At 43.9% G+C, this 27,643-nt stretch overlaps 1 protein-coding gene across 1 annotated transcript in view; it reads right to left on the bottom strand.

The window, feature by feature from the left end:
* Window positions 1-27,643, bottom strand: part of LOC124786328 (probable cytochrome P450 6a13) — a 421,393-nt gene that overhangs the window by 20,918 nt on the left and 372,832 nt on the right. Inside the window, exons 4-5 of the mRNA XM_047254255.1 lie at window positions 11,746-11,971; window positions 2,288-2,509 (exon numbers count right to left, since the gene is read on the bottom strand). Coding sequence (XP_047110211.1) covers window positions 2,288-2,509; window positions 11,746-11,971 — 448 coding nt within the window. The remainder of the gene's footprint in view (window positions 1-2,287; window positions 2,510-11,745; window positions 11,972-27,643) is intronic.

Here is a 27,643-nt window from a genome sequence, read left to right as displayed (position 1 = left end):
ATCACATGAGATCGGAGAAAATAAGGACGCTCGGCCTGAAACTGATGAACAGTGGTCTAGAATGATAATCTCGAAGATCTGTAGCAAGGCAACCAAAGCAAACCAAGCAAAGAACGATTCCCCAAGAAGTCCAGACCGGTCTCACTTATGTACCATCTGTTTAAAATTATTCAGAGAATGGTTTTCAATCGAAATTTTGACTCTGTCGGCTGGTAGATTATTAAATGACAGACAGGTTTCATAGAATTTCAGTCAAATAATGGTTACATCATTTAACCCAGCACATCGAGGAAGGGTGTGAAAGAAAGCAGGTAAGAGGATTTGCTTCTATCGATCTTAGAGCTGCTTATGATACCATAAATAACAAGAAACCAGGAAGCTGTTCACAACTAAGAACTGATACAGTTTAATCAGTCTCTGCTGCAGAACAGACGATTTATTGTCAAACTGAGGGGCAAAAAGAGCCGATGGAGAACGCAGAAGAATGGCGTTCCATAAGGAAATGTGCTGGATCTTATATTTGCAAAACATATGTAGGAACTATCAGCCATTCAACACTGGAACCCACTTCTTCATCTACGCAGACGCCACAGCTATCGGTCATAACGAACCGACAGTTAAAATAGTAGAGTCCAAGCCAACGCGTGCTCTCAAAGGACTTGGTATCCACTACGACGACAACCGCACCAAACCCAACCCGTATTGAACTCATATGCGGCTTCGATCTACGCACCAAGGAGGCAAGAAGAGAGCTGATGCAGTTTAAGTCACTGCATTCACCTCCGATACCTGGGGCTGAAAGTGTACCGTGCCCTAACTTATAAGCGACACCCGATAGAAGGTATGCACCAGAAACCGGTATCCTACTCAGACTGACAAACACAACACGGGAAGCACAGCCCAGCCTCTGCTGCCCACCCGCGCTCGGTCTGTGTTCCTCTACTGTAGAGTACGCCGAGGAACTCTGCTCACGCTAACCACGTGGGCGTGTCTCTCCACGGGACAGGTTACGTAGTCACAGCATGCCCGAGCCGTACTCCAGTCAACACGATATTTCTGCTAAGGGGAACAACGACTCCAGTTGTAACAAGACATGTAGCATGAGAGACTGAAAAGAGGAGACAAGAAACGAATGCGAGTAATCGTTTGTTTGGAACTGTTGCTTATCCACAACGACGGAAATCGAGAAAACGTTTCCTGTTTCAACTTCCGCAATAGCACGTTGGTATGAGATGTGGAGAGCAAAGTCCCCTGGTGGATTGTGGACAGCAAAAGAGAAATTGCCATGAGGCTGCGGTCTCCGATACGGGACTTCGGTGGCTGTCAACAGTTTGAGAACAGGAGTGACGAGCGGAAAGGTTAATCTGAAAGTGTGGGTCGCCAGTGGCGACAAATTTTGTGTATGTGGTTCAAGACACGACTCTGAACTTTTGTTGGTTTACGGTAATCTGAGCAAGCCCTCTGACATAGTACATAGATTTGTTTACAGCAAATGCCCTTGCTGCGGAACCTTGGATTCGGGAAGTATGAAATTCTCTGGCTTAACATTAGACTGTAGTCTCGGTATTATGTTGTGTTTGGTACTTTTTGGACTTGGATTTAAGTAAATAAAGGTAACATCGTATAGAACTGGAAGTCGTACTATCAGCTGCCAGGAGAAGAAGAAATTTGGAGCATTTCAAATGTGACACTAAAAGATGTAATGAAATAAGAAGCAATGGAGTTTTCCGGGATCGGTGAGGAAATAAATGTATGGGAGACTGTTACCATATGGTGGGACACATTATTGGGCCTTATATTCCGGCACCAGGTTAACCCTGTCGCTGTGAAGACAGGAATATACAAAACAGCTTAAAGAAAACGTTTCTTGTGGCACCTAGACAGAAATGAAAGAAAAAAACAGCCCAAGGTAGTAAAACATGGAGGACAGGTTCAAACTTGTGATGAGCCTGACTGAGAAATGATCTCGTATACGTTTATGGCACAGAGCTATGGGTCATGAACTTAACTGCCGTCTATCAGTTCCGCTGCAAATGTTGTGTTCCCAAGTATGAAGGAAAAGCTCTCGTGTTTCCAGTCGGTCCGCAGAGTTTAGAAACCGCAATATTTCGACAACAGCCATCTTCACCATTTCCTGCGGAAGGGCGGGATAAGAACACTAACAACCATCTGGAAGACCGCGAGCTTTTAATCACTGTTCTCACTTGTTTCGTGTTTACAGGTGTAAACTGTAAGCTTTTCATATTTCCATGAGTGTATTTAATGTCGGTGGTTGAATTCCCCTTACCTGCCACCACCATGTCGAGGTAGGACATCTCGTGCACGGCTTCGTACGTCACCTGCCCTCCATGTTTACTGAGAACGCTGTCGACTTCATCCCTGAGGCGGTCCTGGATATGCGGGTTGACTGCCAGTTCGTGGATGCAGAAGCTCATTGTGGTCGACGATGTCTCGAAGCCCGCTACGAAGAAGACGAGGCACTGTGCAGCGAGTAGCTCGTCTGTGAGCGCTGCAACACGATACACCAACGTTAGTCTGTACTCTCAGTTGTTTACCTTCATAAAATAGATAACACTCCATGGAACTGGCTAAGTCTTTCTGAATACTCCTCATAGAATACTGTGATTACCAAGACAGCTAACCTTAAATGTAACAGGTCAGCAATATAGCAGGTGAGCAACTGGAAGCAGTAAATTCAATAAATTATCTGGGAGTAGCCATTAGGAGTTATTTATATTGGGATGACCATATAAAATTAATTGTCGGTAAAGCAGATGCCAGGCTGAGATTCATTGGAAGAATCCTAAGGAAATACAGTCCGAAAACAAAGGAAGTAGATTACAGAACACTTGCCGGCCGCGGTGGTCTAGCGGTTCTAGGCGCTCAGTCAGGAACCGCGCGACTGCTACGGTCGCAGGTTCGAATCCTGCCTCGGGCATGGATGTGTGTGATGTCCATAGGTTAGTTAGGTTTAAGTAGTTCTAAGTTCTAGGGGACTTATGACCACAGATGTTGAGTCCCATAGTGCTCAGAGCCATTTGAACCATTTTTATTACAGTACACTTGTTCGCCCACTGCTTGAATACTGCTGACCGGTGTGGGATCCGTACCAGATAGGGTTCATAGAAGAGATAGAAAAGATCCAACGGAGAGCAGCGCGCTTCGATACAGGACCATTTAGTAATCGCGAATGCGTTACGGATATAGTAGATAAACTCAAGTGGAATACTCTGCAAAAGACACGCTCAGTACCTCGCTACGGGCTTTTTGTTGAAGTTTCGAGAACATACCTTCACTGAAGAGTCACGCAGTAAGTTGCTCCCACCTAAGTATGTCTCGCGAAAAGACCATGAGGATAAAATCAGAGAGATTAGAGCCCACACAGAGGCATACCGACAATCTTTCTTTCCACGAACAATACGAGACTGGAATAGAAGGGAGAACCGACAGAGGTACTCAAGGTACCCTCCGCCATACACCGTCAGGTGGCTTGTGGAGTATGGATGTAGATGTAGATCATTTTAATATATCGTAAAATGGAAGGTCAGTGAGTGATGCAACATTTCTTTTTATAAATCGTGTTGGTTTTATTCAGGATTTCAACACACTATACTATTCCCCACTCTACAAAACGCTGTTTTTCAGCTTAATCTGCGTGCACAAGACGCTCCTACGCCGCCTTACTGGAAAGGCTTGTATGCCTGCACGATATACCACTCTGCTGGTCGACGTCGGAGCCAAGGTTTTGCTGCATCAATGACCTCTTCATAATTAACGTACTGAATTACACGGAGTGGATCCTTCATTGAGCCAAACAGATGGAAGTCGAGGGCACGAGATTAAGGTCGTAGGGTGGAAAACAATCCAATGGTTTCGTGAACTCCTCTCGGGTGCGCAGAATTGCGTTAGGCTTCGCGTTGTCATAGAAAAGGAGAAGTTTGTTTGCAAGTTTATGGCGACGTACACGCTAAACTCGTTTCTTCAGTTTACTGAGGATTTACTAAACACAGCCTTCCGAGATGCCTTCACAAAATAAGACGAAGTGAATATTCCAGAATTCGAATGGAGAACAGCTGCCGACATGAGTAACGTAGAAGTAAATATCCCCAGAGTAGTGAGGCAACTCTAATCACTTAATAAAATCAAGTGTTCTGGTCGAGACTATATACCAATTAGGTTCCTTTCGGAGTATGCTGATACATTAGCTCCATACTTAACAATCGTATACAACCGTTCGCTCGACGAAAGATCCGTATCCAAAGACTGGAAAGTTGAACTGGTTACACCAATATTCAAGAAAGGTAGTAGGAGTAATCCACTAAATCACAGGCCCATATCGTTAACGTCGATATGCAGCAGGATTTTAGAAAATATGTTGTGTTCGAACATTATGAATTACCTCGAAGGAAGCGGTCTATTGACACACAGTCAACATGGGTTTAGAAAACATCGTTCCTGTGAAACACAGCTAGCTCTTTATTCACATGAAGTGCTGAGTGCTATTGACAAGGCATTTCAAACCGATTCTGTATTCCTGGATTTCCGGAAGGCTTTTGACACTGCACCACACAAGCGGCTAGTAGTAAAATTGCGTGCTTATAGAAATCGTCTCAGTTATGTGACTGGATTTGCGATTTCCTGTCAGAGAGGTCACAGTTCGTAGTAATTGACGGAAATTCATCGAGTAAAACAGAAGTGATTTCAGGCGTTCCCCAAGAGTGTTATAGTCAAATTGATGTTCCTTATCTATATACACGACAATCTGAGCAGCCTTCTTCGGTTGTTTGCAGATGACGCTGTCGTTTATCGACTAATAAAGTCATCAGAAGATCAAAACAAACTGCAAAACGATTTAGAAAAGATTTCTGAATGGTGCAAAAAGTTGCAGTTGACCCTCAATAACGAAAAGTGTGAGGTCATCCACATGAGTGCCAAAAGGAACTCGTTAGACTTCGGTTAAACGAAAAATCAGTCTAATCTACAAGCCGCGAATTCAACTAAATACCTAGGTATTAGAATTACGAACAACTTAAATTGGAAAGAACACATAGAAAATGTTGTGGGGAAGGCTAACCAAAGGCTGCGTTTTATTGGCAGAACACTTAGAAAATGTATCAGACCTACTAAGGAGACTGCCTACACTACGCTTGTCCGTTCTCTTTTAGAATACTGCTGCGCGGCATGGGATCCTTACCAGGTAGGACTGACGGAGTACATCGAAAAAGTTCAAAGAAAGGCAGCACGTTTTGTATTATCGCGAAATATGGGAGAGAGTGTCACAGAAATGATACAGAATTTGGGCTGGAAATCGTTAAAAGAAAGGCGTTTTTCATTGCGACGGAATCTTCTCACGAAATTACAATCACCAACTTTCATCTCCGAACGCGCAAATATTTTGTTGACACCTACCTACATAGGGCGGAACGATCATCACAATAAAATAAGGGAAATCAGAGCTTGTACGGAAAGATAAAGGAGTTCATTCTTTTCGCGCGCTGTACGAGATTGGAATAATAGAGAATTGTGAAGGTGGTTCGATGAACCCTCTGCGAGGCACTTAAATGTGATTTGCAGAATATCCACGTAGATGTAGATAACACAATATGCTTCCCAGGTGATGGTGGACATAAAACAGAATGACCCCTTCAGAGTCCGAGAAGACCGTCGCTGTGACTTTCCCAGCGGAGAGTGTGGCTTTGAACTTTTTCTCCGACGGAGAAGTAGAGTAGCGCCACTCAGTGGATTGCAGTTTCGACGATCAGAATCGTAGCGCCCAAACAATTACGCACAGAAGGTCCGTCGTCTCACTTTATGGACTTCCGTTAGGCGTGAGGAATCCAACTGGCACACACCTTCGACTACACCAAATGGTGGACGAGTGTGTCGGCACTACCAACAAAGTCGTCTAGCTATACAGCGACATGTTTGATTGTGATCCGTATATCACCTCAAATGAGAGGGTCCGCGCGTTCCATCATTGCAGAAGCTACAGCTGTGTGCGGCCAGCCGACGCGCGATGGATGGGACAGGTCTGTGCGACCTTGTTGCGATAATGACAGGCACCGCGTCCAACGACTCACCGCGCTTTTGATCAATTGCAGGTCTCCGCAGACATTCTGCTGGCGCTAAGAATATCTTTGATGGTCATGTTTTCGGCTGAAAGAAACACAATGGCAGCTCTTAGGCTTGGAACGCAACTCCCTTACAGATGGCATTTGGAAAGGCTACATATAGTGCCACCACACATCGGAACTTAATGAAACTACACTACTGGCCATTAAAAGTGCTACACCACGAGGATGACGTTCTACAGACGCGAAATTTAACCGACAGGAAGAAGATGCTGTGATATACAAATGATTAGTTTTTCAAAGCATTCACACAACGTTGGCGCCGCTGGCGATCCCTACAACGTTGCTGACATGAGGAAAGTTTCCAAACGATTTCTCATACACAAACAGCGGTTGACCGGCGTTGCCTGGTGAAACGTTTTTGTGATGCCTCGTGGAAGGAGGAGAAATGCGTACTATCACGTTTCCGACTTTGATAAAGATCGGATTGTAGCCTATCGCGATTGCGGTTTGTCGTATCGCGACATTGCTGCTCGCGTTGGTCGAGATCCAATGACTGTTAGCAGAATATGGAATCGGTGGGTTCAGGAGGGTAATACGGACCGCCGTGCTGGATCCCAACGGCTTCGTATAACTAGCAGTCGAGATAACAGGGCTCTTATCCGCATGGCTGTAACGGACCGTGCAGCCACGTCTTCATCCATGAGTCAACAGATGGGGACATCTGCAAGACAACAACCATCTGCACGAACAGTTCGCTGACGTTTGCAGCAGCATGGACTGAACTCGGAGACCATGGTTGCGGTTACCCTTGACGCTGCATCACAGACAGGAGCGCCTGCGATGGTGTACTCAACGACGAACCTCGGCGTACGAATGGCAAAACGTCATTTTTTCGGATGAATCCAGGTTGTGTTTACAGCATCATGATGGTCGCATCCGTGTTTGGCAACATCGCGGTGAACGCACATTGGAAGAGTGTATTCGTCATCGGCATACTGGCGTATCACCCGGCGTGATGGTATGGGGTGCCAATGGTTACACGTGTCGTTCACCCCTTGTTCGCACTGATGGCACTTTGAACTGTGGACGATACATTTCAGATGTATTACGACCCGTGGCTCTACATTCAATCCCTGCGAAACCCTACATTTCAGCAGGATAATGCACGACCGCATGTTGCAGTTCCTGTACGGGCCTTTCTGGATACAGAAATGTTCGACTGCTGCCCCGGCCAGCACACAGGTCTCTCACCATGTTGACCAATTGTGGCCGAGCAACTGGCTCGTCACAATACGCCAGTCACTACTCCTGATGTACTGTGGTATCGTGTTGAAGCTGCGTGGGCAGCTGTACCTGTACACCCCATCGAAGCTCTGTTTGACTCAATGCCCAGGTGATTCAAGGCCGTTATTACGGCCAGAGGTGGTTGTTCTGGGTACTGATTTCTCAGGATCTATGCACCTAAATTGCGTGAAAATGTAATCACATGTCAGTTCTAGTATAATATATCTGTCCAATGAATACCCGTTTATCATCTGCATTTCTTCTTGGTGTAGCAATTTTAATGGCCAGTAGTGTACATACGCTCAAGCGGAAATATTCCACGCCGCCCACAACAACAAAAAATGGTTCAAATGGCTCTGAGCACTATGGGACTCAACATCTTAGGTCACAAGTCCCCTACAACTTAGAACTACTTAAACCTAACTAACCTAAGGACATCACACACACCCATGCCCGAGGCAGGATTCGAACCTGCGACCGTAGCAGTCCCGCGGTTCCGGACTGCAGCGCCAGAACCGCACGGCCACCGCGGCCGTCGCCCACAACAAATTCCGTATTTTTTCAGTTGAAAATGGTCAAGAGTGGAGTCGAGCCTTCTTCTCACCATATGTTTTTACCCTTCACACCTACCACATTTAAGAAATTTAATGTTCCTCGATGCGACAGGTGTGTGGTGGTGACCTATCCCTTCACGTTTTGAAGTTGTGCCATGAAACTCTTTCCTTCGAGGTTTAAATCAGTAGATCCACTTTAGCTACACGATTGTCGATATAATCTCAAGAATGTTCCTGTGGCGTCGTAGTTGAGTTGAGTATACTCTTAATCATCCGTACTTCTGTGTACTTACACTGCAGAAAAACACCTTCAGGAAACGTTTCGTAAACCGGATTTATAGTCGACATCAACAGTTTCCCTTCGTTAAGAAAACCGTTCCTTTCTACTCCCAGGCTGCATGGTTATATTTTGTCGCCGTCAGTTGTTTTACGGTCCAAATAGCAGGTCTCATATACTACTTTCAGGGCCTCATTTCCGAATGAAATTCGCGCAGCGTCGCCTGATATATTTTGCTTACACTTCATTACCTACAATGTACTTTTACTGACATGTGTCTTATGGTTTTTCTTCTGGATAACTACTCATTCCTGTCACCTGAACTCCATTGTCCTCGAGAGTCTCTGCAGGAATTGTAATGTTATAGGCAATACTTAAAATTTTCGTCTCTTCCTCGGTATCTCTCATCCGCTCTCCAAAATTGCTCCTTCCTTATCTTTATGTTGGTTTGATGTACCGATTCAATAACAATGGTATAAGCGACTGGTCTGTCGCACTGCCTTTCTTGCCTTTCGAATGTTATCACTACAATCTGTTTTCTAAACCTATGTCTGCATCTACCCAAGCCACTTTATGGTGTGTTTAAGAAAGTACTTCGTGTATCAGTATCATTCCGCTATTTTCCAGTCTGAACTGTTCGCGGAAAGAGCGATTAATAGTAAGCCTCCATATAAGCTAGAGTCTCTCCAATCTAACGTCCACGATCTTTCTTTGAAATATCCATACGAGGACCGTCAGTTTTTGACGTTTTACAGCAAACCACAACGTGATTCAGAGGGTCTTTCTTGAAGTATCTCCCAGTGGAGTTGGCTGAGCATTCCGTGACGCTTTCGCGTATACTAAACGAACCTGTAACGAAACGTGCTGCTATTCCTTGGGTCTCCTCTATTTCCTGTCCCAGCCCTTTCTGGTACGGATCCCAGAATGACGAGCAATATTTAAATACTGGTAGAACGAAGGTTTTATAAGCTACCGCTTTTATGAGTGGGACACATTTTCTCTCTATTCTCCCAATGAATCTCAGTATGGCATCCGTCATACCTGCAATTAGTTTTATGTCATACGCATATTCACAGATATTTTATGGATGTGACTACTTGTAGTAGTGCTGTTGATGTTATAAAGATTTATCGATATATCGAGACCCATTGTGAAAATATCGCTTTTGTACAAGCGATATTGAACACTGATATATCGATATCAAAATGGCAACGTCGAGTGCCGATATTTTTATTTTATATTATATTTTTTTCACAATTTCTGGTAAATATCTGAAATTGTTCTTTTGAAACTGTAGTAGAACATAATTTACTTTCAATGTGTGAAGGGGTCTTACTACTTCTTGAGGTTTCACCAAGTGCACTCTGTCTCTCTGACTGTGTGAAGGAAGTATATGTCCACTGGAGGGGGGGGGGGGAAGTGAGGATGTTAAAGGAATAGCACACCTGCTATTTCTTCACATCGGAATTCTTCAAAGACAGTTGCTGAAAATGATGAACAAAAATCTAAATGAGAAAATTTGTCTGTATGGTAGACGGAGACGTGTGAGAGGAAATTATGACGTAATCGACACTCGGCGTTACCAACAGAAACTGCAACGTTTAGCATCGCCAAGCAAGTTTGACTCTCCAGCTGCTAGGTCGCTGGCGTTGGCGGAAATGGAAAAACAGGAAAGTCGACATGAAGTGTTCCAGACAAATCAGATATGTCACGACACCGAAAAAAGGACCCATCGGACACCTTCTATTACGCCACTTAACGCAGCTTACTCGTATATGCAATTACAATTGCTATCAAAGTGATTATTGCCAAGAGTGAACGCGTGTAGTTTTCCTTTCATTTATTGCTCTTGGGAGGATAGGTAGGGTGCTAGCTTGTTGATGTAAAGAATATCTAATAATAAATCAGTGCTTAAATACAGAGTTCTAAACCCGGCAGTATATTTACAATGTGCAGCCGATATTTTTATAGGCAAGCACGTGGGTAGCTTTACCGTCGATATATCGATACATTCCTTCGATACATCTAGGGACGGTAAGGAATTTTTTAAATATCGATACACCGGAATACCTATATTTTTAAAAATGTGAACAAACCTAGTTTCCATTGAATGTTCTACAATCTTATATCCATACAATAATTAATCAGCCTTACTGCCTATTTAAGCACAATATTCTACATATGTTTACTTTGAGAGGAGCTTCCAGTCCCTCGACATCTATATCTGAACTTAGCAAGCCACCTTATGGTGTAAGGTACATCGTGCATCATTGTTGCTTCTCCGTTTTCTTGTTTCAGTCGTAAATGGTTCGCGGGAAGAACTGTGAGCTTCGATGCCTCTACTTTTACCTTCAATACCTTTTCGCGAGATACAGGTAGAAGAAAAGAATTGACTGGTTGACTCTCGCAGAAACGCATTCTCTCAGAACTTTGACAGTAAAGCACAGGGTGATCCAAAACACCTCTCTTACAGCGTCTGTCTCTGGACCTGTAACGAAGCAAGCTGCTCTCCGTTGGATCTTCTCTATCTCTTCTATCAACCTTATCTGGTACAGATCTCACACCGGTGAGCAGCACTCAAGGAGTGGGCGAACAAGTGTACTGTAACTACTTCCTTGATTTCTGGATTGCATTTCCTCAGGATTCTCCAATGAATCTCAGTCTGGCATCTGCTTTACCGACGATTAATTTTATATGTCATTCCATTTTAAATCACTCCTAATGCCTACTCCCAGATAATTTATGGAATTAACTGCTTCCAGTTGCTGACCTGCTATATTGTAGCTAAATGATAAAGAATCTTTCTTTCTGTGTATTCGCAGCACATTACACTTGTCTACATTGAGATTCAATTGCCATTCCGTGCACCATGCGTCAATTCGTTGCAGATCCTCCTGCATTTCAGTACAATTTTCCATTGTTACAACCTCTCGATAAACCACAGCATCATCCGCAAAAAGCCTCAGTGAACTTCCGATGTTATCCACAAGGTCATTTATATATATTGTGAACAGCAACGGTCCCACGACACTCCCCTGCGGCACACCCGAAGTCACTCTTACTCTGCATTGAGAATGACATGCTGCGTTCTGTTATCTAGGAACTCTTCAATCCAACCAGAATTTGGTCTGATAATCCATATGCTCTTACTTTGTTCATCAAACGACTGTGGGAACTGTATCAAACACCTTGCGGAAGTCAAGAAACGCGGTATCTACCTAGGAACCCGTGTCTATGGCCCTCTGAGTCTTGTGGACGAATAGCGCGAGCTGGGTTTCACACGATCGTCTTTTTCGAAACCCATGCTGATTCCTACAGAGTAGATTTCTAGTCTCCAGAAAAGTCATTATACTCGAACGTAATACGTGTTACAAAATTCTACAACTGATCGCCGTTAGAGATATAGGTCTATAGTTCTGCACATCTGTTCGACGTCCCTTCATGAAAACGGGGATGACCTGAGCCCTTTTCCAATCTGATTAACCATTTTCATAGGAAGAAACGTCATCTTCCTGCAGACCGTGCTGCACGTTCTTAGTGGCATGCGTATACTTACTGAAGTCGGTGTCCGGTGAGTGAGAAACCTCCTTGCCCTTGTCAGGACTGTCGTGGTCAGGGTCGACCTGCCCCTTCTGCTGCAGCTGCAGCAGCAGGTTGACGAAATCGTTCCTGACCACGCCATTCTTCTTCCTGTAGTCCACAGTAAGACGCACAGCGCCCATGAAGAAGCGCTCGTGTTCGGGACTCAGAAATTTTATGCGCAGCAGGTAACCAATACGCACCTGCAACACAGAGTTGAGAATAATTACGTCAGACATGTAAGGTACGTTCACTTCTTTCCTTGTCGGAGAACGTGAATGAAATCCACAGAGAAGCATCGAGAAACAGTGAAACGTCTATAATTAATTATTTTATCCACAATGGCGTGTGAAAACCGCGGGTGTTTTCAGAAACCAGTGAATCAGTAATCGGAAATGAGTTATGCTAGTTGCACATGTGTCCAAGACGTCGTACGTAGACTGGCTCATTGTTAATTCTTGATAATTGCAACGAAGGTAGTCTCTATTATTGTAATAAATAAAGAATATCTCTTTCTCAGGATAAATACATATGTAAATGTATATATATTTGTAGAAGAAATGCTCGGGACAACGCTTCAGACTAAATATTATTCTTTATAATGGCTAACATAAACGACTAATAACATCTAACTGAAACTACAGCGTGTTGAGATTTATATCTTATGTAGAGTCTGTATTTCCCATAAAATACGTTTACTATTTTCAACTGCGACTACCATTAGTGCCACAGGGAAAACAATCCACACGAGGATCAGCACGAACAATTAAACCGAGGGGTCTGCAACCATCGATTTCAATCAAGTTCCCCCAGCAGAGTGGGGGACCCCCTGCAAAAAATGAAAGAAGGAAAGCAAGGGAGGTGAAACGTTACGATGCGTCATCCGTTTCGGACCAGTATAAATAGTTGGAACACTAGATAATAACGATATGTTATTTATACACAGTTGGCAATTATTGAACTCCACGAAATAAAAAAGTCGTTATCTTCTGAACAGTTTGCGTTAGGACGTCCAAACTGTACGGTTAGCCGCGGTGCATGATGGGAGTCAGTATGCGCATGCGCACTCGCAGGACATTAATATGAATGTGGTCTGGTTTAGCGACGAAGGCCACTTTCATGTGGTTAGGTTCATCAATAAGCTAAATTGGCGCATTTGGGGAACTGAGAATCCGCATTCAGCGGCAAACGAATTGCAAAATGATTTAGATAAGATATCTCTATGGCGCGAGAAGTGGCAATTGACCTTGAATAAAGAAAAGTACGAAGTTATCCACATGAGTACTAAGAAATCTGCTAAATTTCGATTACGCGATAAGGCACACAAATCTGAAGGCTGTAAATTCAATTGAATACTTAGAGATTATAATTACAAATAACCTAAATTGGAACTATCACATAGATAATGTTGTGCGTAGAGCAAACCAAAGACTGCGATTCGTTGGCAGAACATTTGAAAGGTGCAACAGGTCTACAAACGATACTGCTTACGCCACGCTGGTTCGTCCTATTCTGGAGTATTGCTGTGCGGTGTGGGATCCGCATCACGTGGGACTGACGGATGACATCGAAAAAGTTTAAACAAGGGCGGCTCGTTTTGTATTATCGCGAAATAGGGGAGATAGTGCCACAGACATGATACGTGGAGATGAAGTCATTAAAATCAAGGCGTTTTCCGTTGCTACGGGATCTTCTCATGAAATTTCAATCACCGTTTTTCTCCTCCTAATGCCAAAACATTTTGTTGACACCTACGTAGATAGGGAGAAACGATTATCACGATAAAATAGTAGAATCAGAGCTCGCACAGAAAAATTTAAGTGGTCGTATTCCCAGAGCGCCGATAAATAGTGGAACGGTAGAGAGACAGATTCAAGATGGTCCATTGAACCCTCTGTGAGGCACTTTATTGTGAATATCATAGTAATCACGTAGACGTAGACATGTCTGTGTGGTGTACAATGTCCAGTCACGGAATAATGGTAGCGATATGCCTTGATGGCACTTTGACTACCAACCGGTACGTGAAGGTTTTGGATGATGATTTCATCCACATTATCCAAAGTGATCATGATTTCGACAAGATGCGGTTCATGCAAGACGGAGCTCTTCCCCATCGAAACAGCAGAGCGACGTCACGGAGGAGCACTTTGGGGACCGCATTCTGGCTCTGGGGTACCCAGCGGCAATTGGCATAGGTTCAGATGGCTCTGAGCACTATGGGACTTAATATCTGAGGTCATCAGTCCCCTAGAAGTTAGAACTACTTAAACCTAACTAACCTAAGGACATCACACACAACCATCTCCAAGGGCAGGATTCGAACCTGCGAGCGTAGCGGTCGCGCGGTTCCAGACTGAAGCGCCTAGAACCGCTCGGCCACACCGACCGGCAACTAGCATAGGCCGCCATATTTTCCGGATCTGAAGATATGCGACTTCTTTTTGTGGGGCTATATTAAAGACAAGGTGTACAGCAATAGCCCCAAAGCCATTGCTCAGCTGAAAACAGGCATTCAGGAGGTCATCCGCGGCATCGATGTTCAGATACTTCCATGGGTCATGCAGATTTGCGCTATTCGTCTGCGCCACATCATAGTCAGTGACGGCAGGCGTATCGAACATGTCATAACTTAAATACGAATATGCGTAATTTCGTTTACATTTTGAATAAACTGTGTACACGTTGTCGTCTGTAACTAACTTACATTTTTTTCGCATATTTCTACAATTTTGACACTGTACATTGATGTGTTGGCAGAAGAGCCAACACCGTGTTGCTAGAGGAAGCCGAATTGCACGCGTTTAAGCTCACGCAGACTGGCGTGAGGTCTGGAACAGTTAAAGGTGTTGAGTCTAATAAATAAAGTACGAAGCTCTTGCATTACTTAACTTTAATCCGTAATTGGAGTACATCGCTCTTGATGATACATAATTACAATCTCAATATAAACTGGTAATGGCGTCTTGCTAGGTCGTAGCAAATGACGTAGCTGAAGGCTATGCTAAGTATCGTCTCGGCAAATGAGAGCGTATTTGTCAGTGATCCATCTCTGGCAAAGTCTGCTGTACAACTGGGCGAGTGCTAGGACGTCTCTCTAGACCTGCCGTGTGGCGGCGCACGGTCTGCAATCACTGACAGTGGCGACACGCGGGTCCGACGTATACTACCGGACCGCGGCCGGTTTAAAGGCTACCACCTAGCAAGTGTGGTGTCTGACGGTGACACTAGATTCCTCCCCCGCAAATCGGCGTACGGTTGTGTTATAAGGCTTCCACCCGCCGTGGGGAGGACCCCATGTTGACGTATGCGACGAGGTGGGGAGCCTAACAACAGGCGAGGCTGTGCCTCCCGCACCCTGCCATTCGGCCCGACGGGAGCTAGGAAACGCCTGAAAACTTAGTCCAGGGTGCACGCCAACATGCGGTGTATGCGCCCGTAGAGAGACAGGAGGGGCCGAAGATTCGACCTCCATCGGGGCGGGGCAGCCGACGGGCGAAAACGACATATGGTCCGGGGCGGGCACGAGGTCCATGTTGGAGGACAGCTGGTCACGGGAAGCGATCGGCGGCGCGTGACCCAGGGAGGCGCTTGGCGGTTGCAGCGAAGCGTCCACTGCGGGCGTCGCCGGCGGGAGAACAGGCGGCGGCGCTTCGCCATGGGGCAAAATGGAAGGCAGCGTCGGTAACACCTGGGGATGAGGCGAGCCAGTAGATGGGTCCCCAGGGCGCTGACCGGACGGCACCGTCGCTGAAAGCAGACGGGGAGCGGCAGAACCCGTGCGACGAGAGAGGCACAGCTGATTGAGTTTCTGCCGCACCTCACCAGAGGCCCCCAAAACCAGATACATAGCGCGGCCGAGGCAGCGAAGATTGCCCCTGCGAACCAACGCCGTGAACCTCGATAGTTGCGATAGTATACAACGTCGCCTGGAGCAAAAGCAGGCGTCTGCCGCTGCACGGGAACCTGATGCGGCGGATGTAACAAAGACATCAAGGTTCGATGAGGACGACCGTGGCGCAACTCAGCCGGCGAGCGACCATGTCGGGGCAGAGAGCGATACGAGGACAAGAAGAGCAATAACGCGTCCTCCCGAGATTGCGACTCTTTCAACTTCAATATCTGTGACTTGAAATTCCGGACCAAACGTTCAGCGGCACCTTTTGACGGAGGCGAAAACGGCGCGGACGTCAGATGTTGAATACCATTGGCCTTGCAGAATGACTGAAATTCTGCGGAAATGAATTGTGGGCCATTGTCAGAAACAATAGCCTGTGGAAGACCTTCTATGCAAAAGATAGCAGATAACGCTTGGATGGTGGCAGATGACGTCGTGGAAGACTTCCGGACAACAAAAGGAAAATTACTGAAGGAATCGACCACAACAAACCATCGAGAATTCCAGAATGGACCAGCGAAATCGATGTGTAAGCGTTGCCAAGGGGAAGCGGCTTTCGGCCATGCAAAGAATTTCCGCAGCGGTGCGGATTGTTGTTCGGCACACGCCAAGCAAGAAGAGCACATATTCGTAATCGCGGCATCGATTCCGAACCAAGAACAGTGCTGACGAGCATGTTGTTTCGTTCCCACTATACCCCAATGTCCTTGGTGGAGAAGCCGTAAGACAGAGGACTGTAACTTACGTGGGACCACGACCCTGGACTGATCATTATCAGAACGCAACAGCAAAACACCACGTCGTACAAAAAGTCTCGACTTGTGAGCAAAAAATCGGCGAACCAACGGATCCTCGATCCGTGACTTTGACAAGGGCCATTGCGTAGCAACAAAACGCAAAACGATAGCAAGGACAGGGTCAGCAGCTGTGGCTGTAGCTACACGACGAAAATCAATCGGAAACGATTCGACTACAACATCGGTTTCCGCATCAATGAACATGCAAGCAAGTTCGGAAAAATCGAATGCCCTATCCTCAGCAACAGGCAAACGGGACAACGCATCGGCGTTTCCGTGCTTAGCAGTGGACCGATACAAGATATCGTAGCGGTACTGCGAGAGGAAAATAAACCAGCGAATGAATTTCTGCGCTGTACGTGGAGGTACAGGCTTGTGTGGATGAAAAAGCGATGTCAAAGGTTTGTGTTCTGTGATGATGGTAAAGTGACGACCATACAAGGAATCATGAAACTTAGTAACACCAAATACGACAGCCAAAGCTTCTTTCTCGATCTGTGAATAATTTCTTTGCGCAGACGAGAGCAATGTGGACGCAAAGGCAATAGGGCGATCATGCGATCCATCTTTGTGCGCAAGCGCAGCACCGATCCCGAAATCCGAGGCATCCACCATCAACAAAAGGGGTTTCTGGGGATCGAATGGCGTCAGGCAAGTATTGGAAAGCAACGCTGATTTCAAATGGCGAAAGGCGCGTTCGCATTCCGTCGTCCAGACGAACGGAACACCTTTACGGCGTAAGCGATGAAGCGGAGCTGAAATGGAAGAGGCGTGGCGCACATATCTGTTATAGTAATAGATTTTTCCCAGCACACTGTGTAGCTGCTTCAAATTCTGCGGCGAAGGCAAGTCTTGTATGGCTCGGGACTGCGATGTATGCCCTGGGCATTGATTACATGTCCCAGGAAGGGTAAGTCACGAGAGAAAAACACCGATTTGTCCTTCCGCAAGCGAAGGCCATTTTGTCGCAAGACCTGAAATAATGTTCTGAGATTGGCGAAATGTTCTTCTTCCGCCTTTCCGGAGATCACAAAATCGTCCAGATAGTTTGCTGCAGTAGGGACCGAGGCACAAACAGTTTGCAGATATTGCTGAAACAATGCAGGGGCGGATGCACACCCGAATGGTAGTCGTTTGAAGCGATACAAACCAAGATGCGTGTTAACCACCAAAACGAACTGGGATTGTTCGTCCACCGGTATTTGCAAGTACGCATCTGCTAGGTCCAACTTCGAAAATTATTTACCCGCGCACAGTCTGTCAAAAAGATCTTCCGGGCGGGGTAAAGGAAAAGTTGCAATCACTAGTTGTGGATTCACTGTAGCTTTGAAGTCCACACAAAATCTTAATATTCCGGAAGGTTTTGCAAAATTACTAAGGGTGAGGCCCAGAGAGAAGCCTGCACACGTTCAATTTCACCTTGTGATTCCAAATCGTGTAATGTTCTTGCGACCTCATCACACAATGCGTGGGGAACATTGTGCGCTCTGAAAAATTTCGGTTGCGCGTTGACTTTCAGTTTATGTGCTTTATAGTTCTTAGCGCAACCAAGGCCCCGGGCAAAAATGTCTGCAAACTCTTCACAGAGACGAGAAACACTGACTGAAGGCACAGTCTGGTTCACTGATAGGACCTGATTGATTATAGACAAGTTAAACAACTGAAATAAATCTAAACCAAACAAGTTCACTGCAGAAGAAGAACGAAGGACGTAAAATGACACAAGTTTTGTTTGTCCCTTGTATGTTGCAAGAAGGCTGCACTGTCCTAACACAGGGATAGCTTGTCCTGAATACCTATTTAACTTAACATTTGCGGCACGCAACGGAGGTGTGCCCAGTTGTTTGTACGTGTCTTTATTGATCAATGAAACTGCAGCTCCGGTATCTAGCTGGAATGGGCTCACGTTGCCATTAACGACCAAATCTACAAAAAGTTTATTGTCCTGCTGACGACAAGAGCGACTGTCTCGTGCAATGTGAACTGACACTGGTACAGAATCACTTGCGACTTGACGGGATTTGCGTCGATGTCGACGCACACTTTTTGTGGGACGAACACAGTCACCGTTAGAGAGAGTGACACTGGACGGAGTGGAATGAACTACATAAATGTCCATGGGCGAAGGTTCACGAACCTGAGTATCCTTGGTTCGATTCCGATTACGGCGCGAAGCAAAGGGCCTGGAATGGTTGTGAGTGTCCGATCTGAGCTTTTTCTGACAAACGCTTTGAACATGTCCTTTTTTATTACAGAAAAGGCAAATAGCCTGGCGTGACGGGCAATTCTCACACGAATGTCTAGTAGCACACCGCGGGCATGATTTTAGCACTGCATTTGCTTGCTTGCGCGTATACTACTGGACCGCGGCCGATTTAAAGGCTACCATCTAGCAAGTGTGGTGTCTGGCGGTGACACCACATGAATAATTTATTATCTTGTTAAAGCGGGCGTATTTTAAAGCCCACTTTTTTCATTGTTTTTTGCAGCTTCAAAACAATTTTTTCTTTCTTCCCGCGGCCGATTTACAGGCTACCATCTAGCAAGTGTGTTATCTGGCGGTGACACCACATGAATAATTTATTATCTTGTTAAAGCGAGCGTATTTTAAATCCCACATTTTTCATTGTTTTTTGCAGCTTCAAAACAATTTTTTCTTTCTTCTGTATTTATCAAATCTTTAGATCCGGCTGGCAATAATAACGCATACTTGTCATTTTTCTCTCATGACCTTTTAAATGTGTCTTGCTAGAGCGTGAACGTTATTGGGACTGATGAAATCTTGTTGGGTTTCCATCCGTGAGGTTTCATCGAAATTCCGTGACGTTTCGGTGAATACCACTCCCATCATATTCTAACAAAATATCGAGATTGCGTGTGTGTCCCCTATACAGGGTGTAACAGGTTTTAGTGCAGTGTTACCTTAATTGGTAACATTCATAAATGTCTTGGTTGCTTTTTCTCTCTGTCCTACAGTCTTCTCACAAAGATGTCACAAAGATGTCACATGGATGCGAATATTATGATGCTGTAAACAGAACCTGGATTCACCCGAAAAAATGACGTTTTGCCATTCGTGCACCCAGGTTCGTCGTTGAGTACACCATCGCATGCGCTCCTGTCTGTGATGCAGTGTCAAGGGTAACTGCAGCCATGGTCTCCGAGCTGATAGTCCGTGCTACTGCAAACGGCGTCGAACTGTTCGTGCAGATGGTTGTATGGTTGTTGTCTTCCAAACGTCCCCATCTGTTGACTTAGGGATGAAGACGTGGCTTCACGATCGGTTCCAGCCATGCGGATAAGATGCCTGTCATCTCGACTGCTAGTGATACGAGGCCGTTGGGATCAAGCACGGCCTTCCGTATTACTCTCCTGAACGCACCGATTCCATATTCTGCTAATAGTCATTGGATCTCGATGAACGCGAGCAGCAATGTCACGATACGATAAACCGCAATCGCGATAGCCTACAATCCGATTTTTATCAAAGTCCTTACACGAGGCATCACAACAACGTTTCACCAGGCAACGCCGGTCAACTGCTGTTTTTGTATGAGAAATCGATTGGAAACTTTCTCATGTCTGCACGTTGTAGGTGTCGCCACCGGCGCCAACATTGTGTGAATACTCTGAAAAGCTAATCATTTGCATATCACACCATCTTCTTCCTGTCGCTTAAATTTCGCGTCTGTAGCACGTCATCTTCGTGGTGTAAGAATTTTAATGGGCAGTAGTGTATATAAAATTCTCGTGTCACAGTGTTAGTTGCCATACTCCTCCGAAACAGCTCGGTCGATTCTGATGAAATTTTACAAGTATATTCGGTAGGTCTCAGAATCGACCGTTATCTATTTTTCATACCTGTAAGTGATAGGTTGGTCCACCCGAAAAATGTTTTCCTTATTTTTTGAACAGAACTTTTCTTTTTATGATGTGGCATTACAAAATACATGTAACCCTAAATTATCACCCTTCTACCACCAACCCCAAATTTTTAATAGCGATTTTAGTAATTTAATAATTTTCAACCCCAATCGATAACTGATCAGGTATCACTTGATCAGTTATCCACGCCAGGTGTCTACCGGTGACAGTCTTTCACTATTCCATAGATAGGTAATTGAAGAAAACGTACCTTGAGCAACGACTCGAATATCCCTCTTCCAACCGACGCAGCTGGATCGAGAAGTTTAACTAGGTAGCACGAGTCATTCGCCAAACCGACATTTAGGCCTAGCGCACACGCATCGCTTTTTATCGTACGGAAATATATCGTACGATCAAATTGTTTTACTGGAACAAAGAAGTTCCTATGCTCTCCTTTGTTCCTCTAAGAGAATTTATATTTTTACGTACGATAAAAATCGATGCGTCTGCTCTCGGCCTTATTCATACTGCTGGCGAACACGTTTCGACACGAAAATTCAGCTATGTTTGTATGCTCATGGACGAGCCGTGTATCGGCTGCCATTGTTAAATCCGCACCATCTACCGTAGAAACGCTAGAACTAATAGTGGCCAATACAGCCGGACATCCCCCTAAGCCTTTTCTCACTCCCTACACAGTTTTCGGCAAGTATTATTGTTTGTGTCACGAGCTCCCGCCAACAATGGCTACTGCGTTACACGTAGACATTGTGTTACACGTATACTTTATTCTTATAGACTAGAGATAAATTATATGGCAAAATAACGTTTGCCGGGTCAGCTATAACGTATAGACGTTTTGAGAGGCGGAACGAAATTCGCCGGATATAGCTAGTTTCACTAAATTATTTGATGATGCTCTCCCAAAATTCACTAGCTTGGCACAACATATTTGCTTTTCAAATTCGAACTATACCCTTCATTGAGGCTGTGTTTAGCCAGTGCTGATTTGTCTTTATGCCCAAGGTATACGCATCTAATGTGTTACATCCACCGCTGCGAAACACTGTGCTGCGTTTTCCCGATAAGGTGGTGGCGACACTCTCAAGGAATGCCGTATAAACCTGGTGTTCGCAAGTGGATTGTCCTTTACTGAGCTAAACATGTTTTTCGTTTTTCGTAGTAGTCAAAATACAGCCGGTCATCTTCCCGGAGTTTCTCCCAGTTTCGTCCAAGGGAGTACCAACATAGGAGATAAGGGTATGTATCTGTTCCTCTTTCCCTTCGTCTTATTTTCAGATGACTGCATCATTCATTTTCTTCGATGCACGTCAATCTGCGCTTCACTTTACCCCTTTTTTGGCAGCATGCACTCCAAGCTGTTGCAGAGTACCTCTGCGCCAGTGACGTCAGCTCTTTGCATGAAGGCTCAGATCTGAGTGGGTCTTTTTTCCATAGACTGCGTGTCCTAGGACACCATCTGTCTTTCATCTTATTAGCATGTACATAACTGGAAGATATATCTTATGTTCTAGCTCCCTCGTCAATTGTATGTTTTCATGGACGCTGTTCAGGCGGTCCAGTAACTCAGCCAGGGTCTCTCTGCTATATTCCCACATCACAGAGGGTGTCATCCACGTAATGTATTAGCTCTAAACTGTTCGTTTAGTAGCCCGTTCACTACCGCTGGAATATATGTGTCACGCGATAGGTTGTCAGAGAAATTGTGGGCATTTGGTGTGTGTTATTACTATGTGTAGTATGGTCCAATGGAAAATATTAGAGATAGCACCTGAAGGTTGTGCTTTCTCAATTGTTACCTAGAAATGGGATTGTATGATAAATGTTTTGTTTTTATTTTTTCAGATGTAATTGCTTTGCCACTATTGAGTGATTTAGGGTGTCTATTACGGAACTCTTATAACCGTTTGCAATAGCTATTCCCTTTATTATTTGAATTTCTTGTTCACATTTCTAGATAATATTTTATATCGGATTGCCAGTGTCTTCAAACGAAAAGGCATAAATATATCCTTTACCATAGACAATAAGATTGGACAGAAAATACGTCATAACAGCAACACATGAAATCCTTCATCACACAGGTGTGTACAAAATTAATATTTGGACTGAGGCAACTTCTACATAGACCAGACAGGTATATCGTTTGAGATGTGATTCAAAGAACACATGACAGCACTAAAAAAATACCACACACATCACCAAAAGCCATCCAGTTGTATGAAACAAAACAACATGTTAATAACATAAGCGTCAGCAGCCTGCACATCCAACCTAAAGGCAAAAGACTACACATCCTTGGAACTCTCCAGTTACACAAGCACCAAACAAAACAACGTGAATCCATCTTTAATGACAATATTTAAAATAGTATCATCTCTGTTTTCAGCTACTGCCTAAATTATTAAATTTGCAATGCACACACAACCACCCACACACACACACCCACACACACACACACACACACACACACACACACACACACACACACACACATATATAATGTAATATTTACCTTAAATAGTTAGTTATGTTATCATGACATTCCCCAAATATACAAGGTATTGACCACATTTACAAATATACCATCACACCAACAGCTTGTACCTTCTGCAGCTTGACACTATATTTACATCAACTAATGGCACAAATTGTTCATCCATTTGCATATTTCAAAGCATTAACGAATCTATTACCGCAACGTTTAGTCAGTTATTACATGTAACAGATGTAATCTTAGGAACCCGCAGCTTTGGAACGTTTTCATGTATCCAATCACTTTCCCCGCCCTCTCTTTCCCTCTCTCTATATGTTGTTCTCCCTCCCCCTCTGCCTCCAACCTTTCGTTCCTATCTGTGGATCCCAACCAGAGTTGTTATTGATGTATAATTTTAGCACTATAGCCAACACAATTATTGTACTTAAAGTTTGCAGCATGTACCTGATCAAATAAACGAATATGAAGTTTAAGTTGTATAAACGTGATAAAATTCCACCTGAAATATTTATTCCAAGGAGTGTATTCAACATTCAAAACAAACATCTCCAAAATTCTTTAAAACTTATTCTGAAATAATGTTTTTATGATGCACATTCTTTGTACTTCATGATGAGGTTTCTATTTTCCGATATGATCCGTGAACCTAATAGTTTCCTGACGCCATATTTGTTTACAAAATATGACAGTATACATGCGATAGTGAAATGAACCTGTGACTTTTGGAAGTACTCTGTATCACTTATTTTATTTCTACCATTAGATATATGTTTAGCTTTTGTAAAAAAATCCCAAAACTATATTTGAAAATAGTATTTTGTTTCTCCACTAGACAGTGCCATAGGTTCCTGTTATGCACAGTCTGAAAGGTTACTTGCAAAAAAATGCAACACTGTTGTTATTGACATTCATTATGAATAACTGAAGTTGTTTCAAAATAAATGTAATAAAAATAAATTAGGTTTATTAGCGTTAATAACTTGCCACTTTTATCATAGTTATTAATGATCCATCACCATTGTTTAATACACAATTATAATAATTTATGAACCAAAAACAATTATTATCTACCAACTACCAGACTGCCTCATCACTTGCGTCTTGTACACAGTAGTGGAAGCATCAGACCTTTGCCTCCCTCGTGTTCTGCCTGTCTACCCAATGCGTAGTCCTCAGGTTCTTATGAAAATTCGTGTTTTGAAATTTCCAATAGAATGCTGTGCCCACTCCATTTCTGTAACCAGTACATTGCCTAACAATCTTTCTCCTTCACTATCTAACACTTATCGAAATCGTAAATACACTACGTTCTAATTATAACAAATACTGCAGCGTATTATTTAAACAAATTACACATTTTAACAATTGAAAGTATGCTATTCTTGGAAATTAGTGCTTAATATCCATCGGATCTGTACCACGCTAGTGCTTTGATATGCATTAAAAACATGGGGCTTAGATATGCATTAAAACAGTCACTACGCTTGAGAGGAGTTCAACATCATGACGCTGTGTATATGTAAATAACGGTTGGGAATTAGGAACTGTTCTACAGTCATATCATACACGCAATACCTCACAATTACGAGTAGGATAGGGATGTAGTAGGAACTACAAACTATTTAACGCGTCCTTTCTTACGTGATGCACACTTACACTGACTCACTGTAAGGCAGGGTAGGGTACAAAGTTTTTGTTACGCTGACCAGAGTCCAGAGTGCTCCGACCAGTGTCCATGGCGGTTCCAGTACTTTCTGCAGTAGGGGACAGAGTGATCTGGCTCACCAAACGGCACCGGAGGATCCTGCCAGAGGGGACGTTGAGGGTAGCTGGCCCTTTGCCTCCAATTAGCGCCCACCGGCAAGATAAGGCTTTTCCTGCTCTCACCGCCAGGACACGTGTGAATATTTGTCTAGTGGAACAGCCGGTAGCCATTGCACCCCTCCATCTCCTGACTCGGCTGCAGATGAACTGACCAGAGGCCACCGCAGCTGTCGTCGCATTTTCTGGTCCCAGCTAAAAGCTGATATGACGGGGGGTTGAGGCTTCCGTCCAGACAAGGTTGTCCACAGTGAGGGAGACGAAAACATCATATTCATTCTTATTAAAAAGTGCGACAGAATTTACTGCACTTCTGGCGATGTGCTACCTATATTTTGATCAAAAGTATGCGGACATCTACTATTAATACTACCACTGTTGTCGCGATCGCAAAGCCAGAATATCCCTAATGATAGTCGTCATACGAATTTTTACAAGTGTTTTCGCAGATGTTTTCAAGTTTCATCAGTGGTCAGCAGCGCCAAATACTGCTGATCACACCTTTAATGCTATAGAAAAATGACAGTTTATTCGTGCTATGAATAGAGTGATTTTACACGGTTATTCGATGTTCTTTTAATCAGTATGAATTAACCCGAAGGATATGTAGTACCACAGCATAGTAAAGCGATCATCATAGTACAGCATCTCTCTACAAGATACACATGGGCCTGCTGGTGTAGTCACCCAGCTGTTATGGCCATGTGGAGTTATGAGATATCAGGTACCCTCTGCCAGTGGGTACAATTTTGGACGATTGCCATATTATGAAGTAGCAGTTAAATAAATAGAAATACTGGTCACAACAAGAAAACGGTTTTGAAATCAATAAGGCGAAATGCGCTATGTATCTAAAAACTTGATTCTGCTGACTGGCATTCTAATTACTTACTAGAAGCTACTTCGCAATGTCAACATAAAAAACATATAGATCATCATAAATAGGATTTTTTGGTAGGGTAACGAGTCGGAAAACAAATATTCTAGTACTGTAACTTTATTAGTACAAGCATATGCATTTACACACATAAATTAGCTCATTCCGTATGTTTGTGCAGTGTAGCTTTAATACTATTCAGCTTAATTTTCAGCTTTCTACAACCGAATCATCTGACTCTCTTGTTTACCAGATATCTACCCAGTTGATAACTTATGCATTATTTAGCCTCTCCAATGCAGAGAGTTGAGTAGAACACACTGATTGCAATGCACAAGGGGCAAGATTTGCATAGCATTATTGAAGGAGTGAGTGGCGGAGAGGAGCACAAGTATACATTGTCTCATTACTACTCCCAGAATTAGTGTATTCATAACCCACAGAAAACAATTTCCTGAACAGCCATAATGAACCACGTTTCGCTAAATTATTCGTCGCGATGGGTCCATTACATAGGTGCATTTCATTCCCAAACCTGGCCAAATACGCCCTTCTGCTCTGTCTCTAATAACACTGACGTTGATGCGTCAAAAACTGTATACCCTTTCCAGGGAGTACTGCAACTGAATGTGAACTCAAAGCTATAGATCTTATACTTCCCCAGATATAATCGCATGAGGTCACAGGTCAACTCGCACAGTCAGTGAAGGTCTGGAGGTGTTACATCACGTATCGATACCACCACACAGGCGTCATGCAACGGAATTGCAAGTTTTCTTCTGGCACTGATACAAGTCGTGCAGTATCTGGTGGATCCAATAGTGCGCACCTGCCGAGCCACGAATCCAGTAGTTCTGTATTTTCGGTGCCTTCTGCTCAGACTCACTCATGCTTGGAGCCACTTTTCAATGCAATGCTGTACATACGACGCCTGCTTGCGGCGCCAACTTCGTCGTTTGTGCTTTAATACAAAGAGACTTTTCCTTGTGGACATTGTGACAGCTGGGCTCTGTTTCTTGTTGTGTTATTTGCACTGCGACTCATACGTTTGAAAAAAATAAAAGTTAAGTAAATCTTCTGTTTGTTGTGTTATCTTGTTCATTAAACATTACTACTCCTGTCCAGCTTTCCTACGATGACAGTTGCCACACCATTCTGTAGCCCACCTATCCTTACAGTTGTGTACAATGTCCTACACGACAATTCGAGTACAGGTGGTTTCTGTTACTAAGACCACTTTGATGACTGGATCAGTGTGCACTTCGTCTAGGCAGCAATGGTAACTTCCTAGATAGCCATGCACCTCAGCATATTATATAATTCTTACTATCATTCTCCTGCAACCGATTTTCCTCGATTACTCCTTAAACTTAAGCATTCTAAGCATTCTGCCTTTGAAGTTCTTCTATTCTACTAATTTTTTTATGGCAAAAAGTCGTATGTCAGCTTCTTCACTGTGTTCTTTCTGTTGCTCACTTTTAGATGAAAGGTATCTTCAGCTCTCTGCTTTCTGGAAGTTATCTTCAAACTTTTCTATTTTCACTGTGATGACACATGTGAGTATAAGCAAGATGCAGAGAGCGAATTAGCAAAGACTGGGAATATATGTGGAAGAATAAAGAAGTGTCAAAAAATAAAACATGGATGGAAACAAGATTGAAATATTACAAGACAATGCTGGTTCCAATGCTTGTTTACGGAAGTGAATCGTGGATTATAAGTAAACGCCAGGAAAGTCACATGCAAGCGACAGTGCTGAGATACCTAAGAGCAGTAAAGGGATGCACAAGAGCGGACGGATTTCGAAATTTGGAAATTAGGAACGAATTGTGTACGTTGAACATATTCAACAACATACAAGGAAGTAGGAGAAGCTGAATGTACATCTCGAAAGAATGAGTGCAGAAAGATTACCTCTCCAGATAAGGAGATTAAAGTCAGTTGGCAGAAGAACTGAAGAAATACTGACGAAGCGATGGCAGCACAAGTAAAGGCCTCATTCTTGAACTGAAGAAGATGATGAAGATCTTCAACGTGGGGATAACAACCTGCTCTTAGAGAAAGACTGCTGTACTAACAGCTTTGTTATGGATCCAC

This window comes from Schistocerca piceifrons, chromosome 1 (genome assembly GCF_021461385.2).
Source record: "Schistocerca piceifrons isolate TAMUIC-IGC-003096 chromosome 1, iqSchPice1.1, whole genome shotgun sequence".
In the NCBI taxonomy this organism is placed as follows: domain Eukaryota; kingdom Metazoa; phylum Arthropoda; class Insecta; order Orthoptera; family Acrididae; genus Schistocerca; species Schistocerca piceifrons.
The sequence above is the reverse complement of the archived record's forward strand: the minus strand, read 5'-3'. Positions and strand labels throughout refer to the sequence as shown.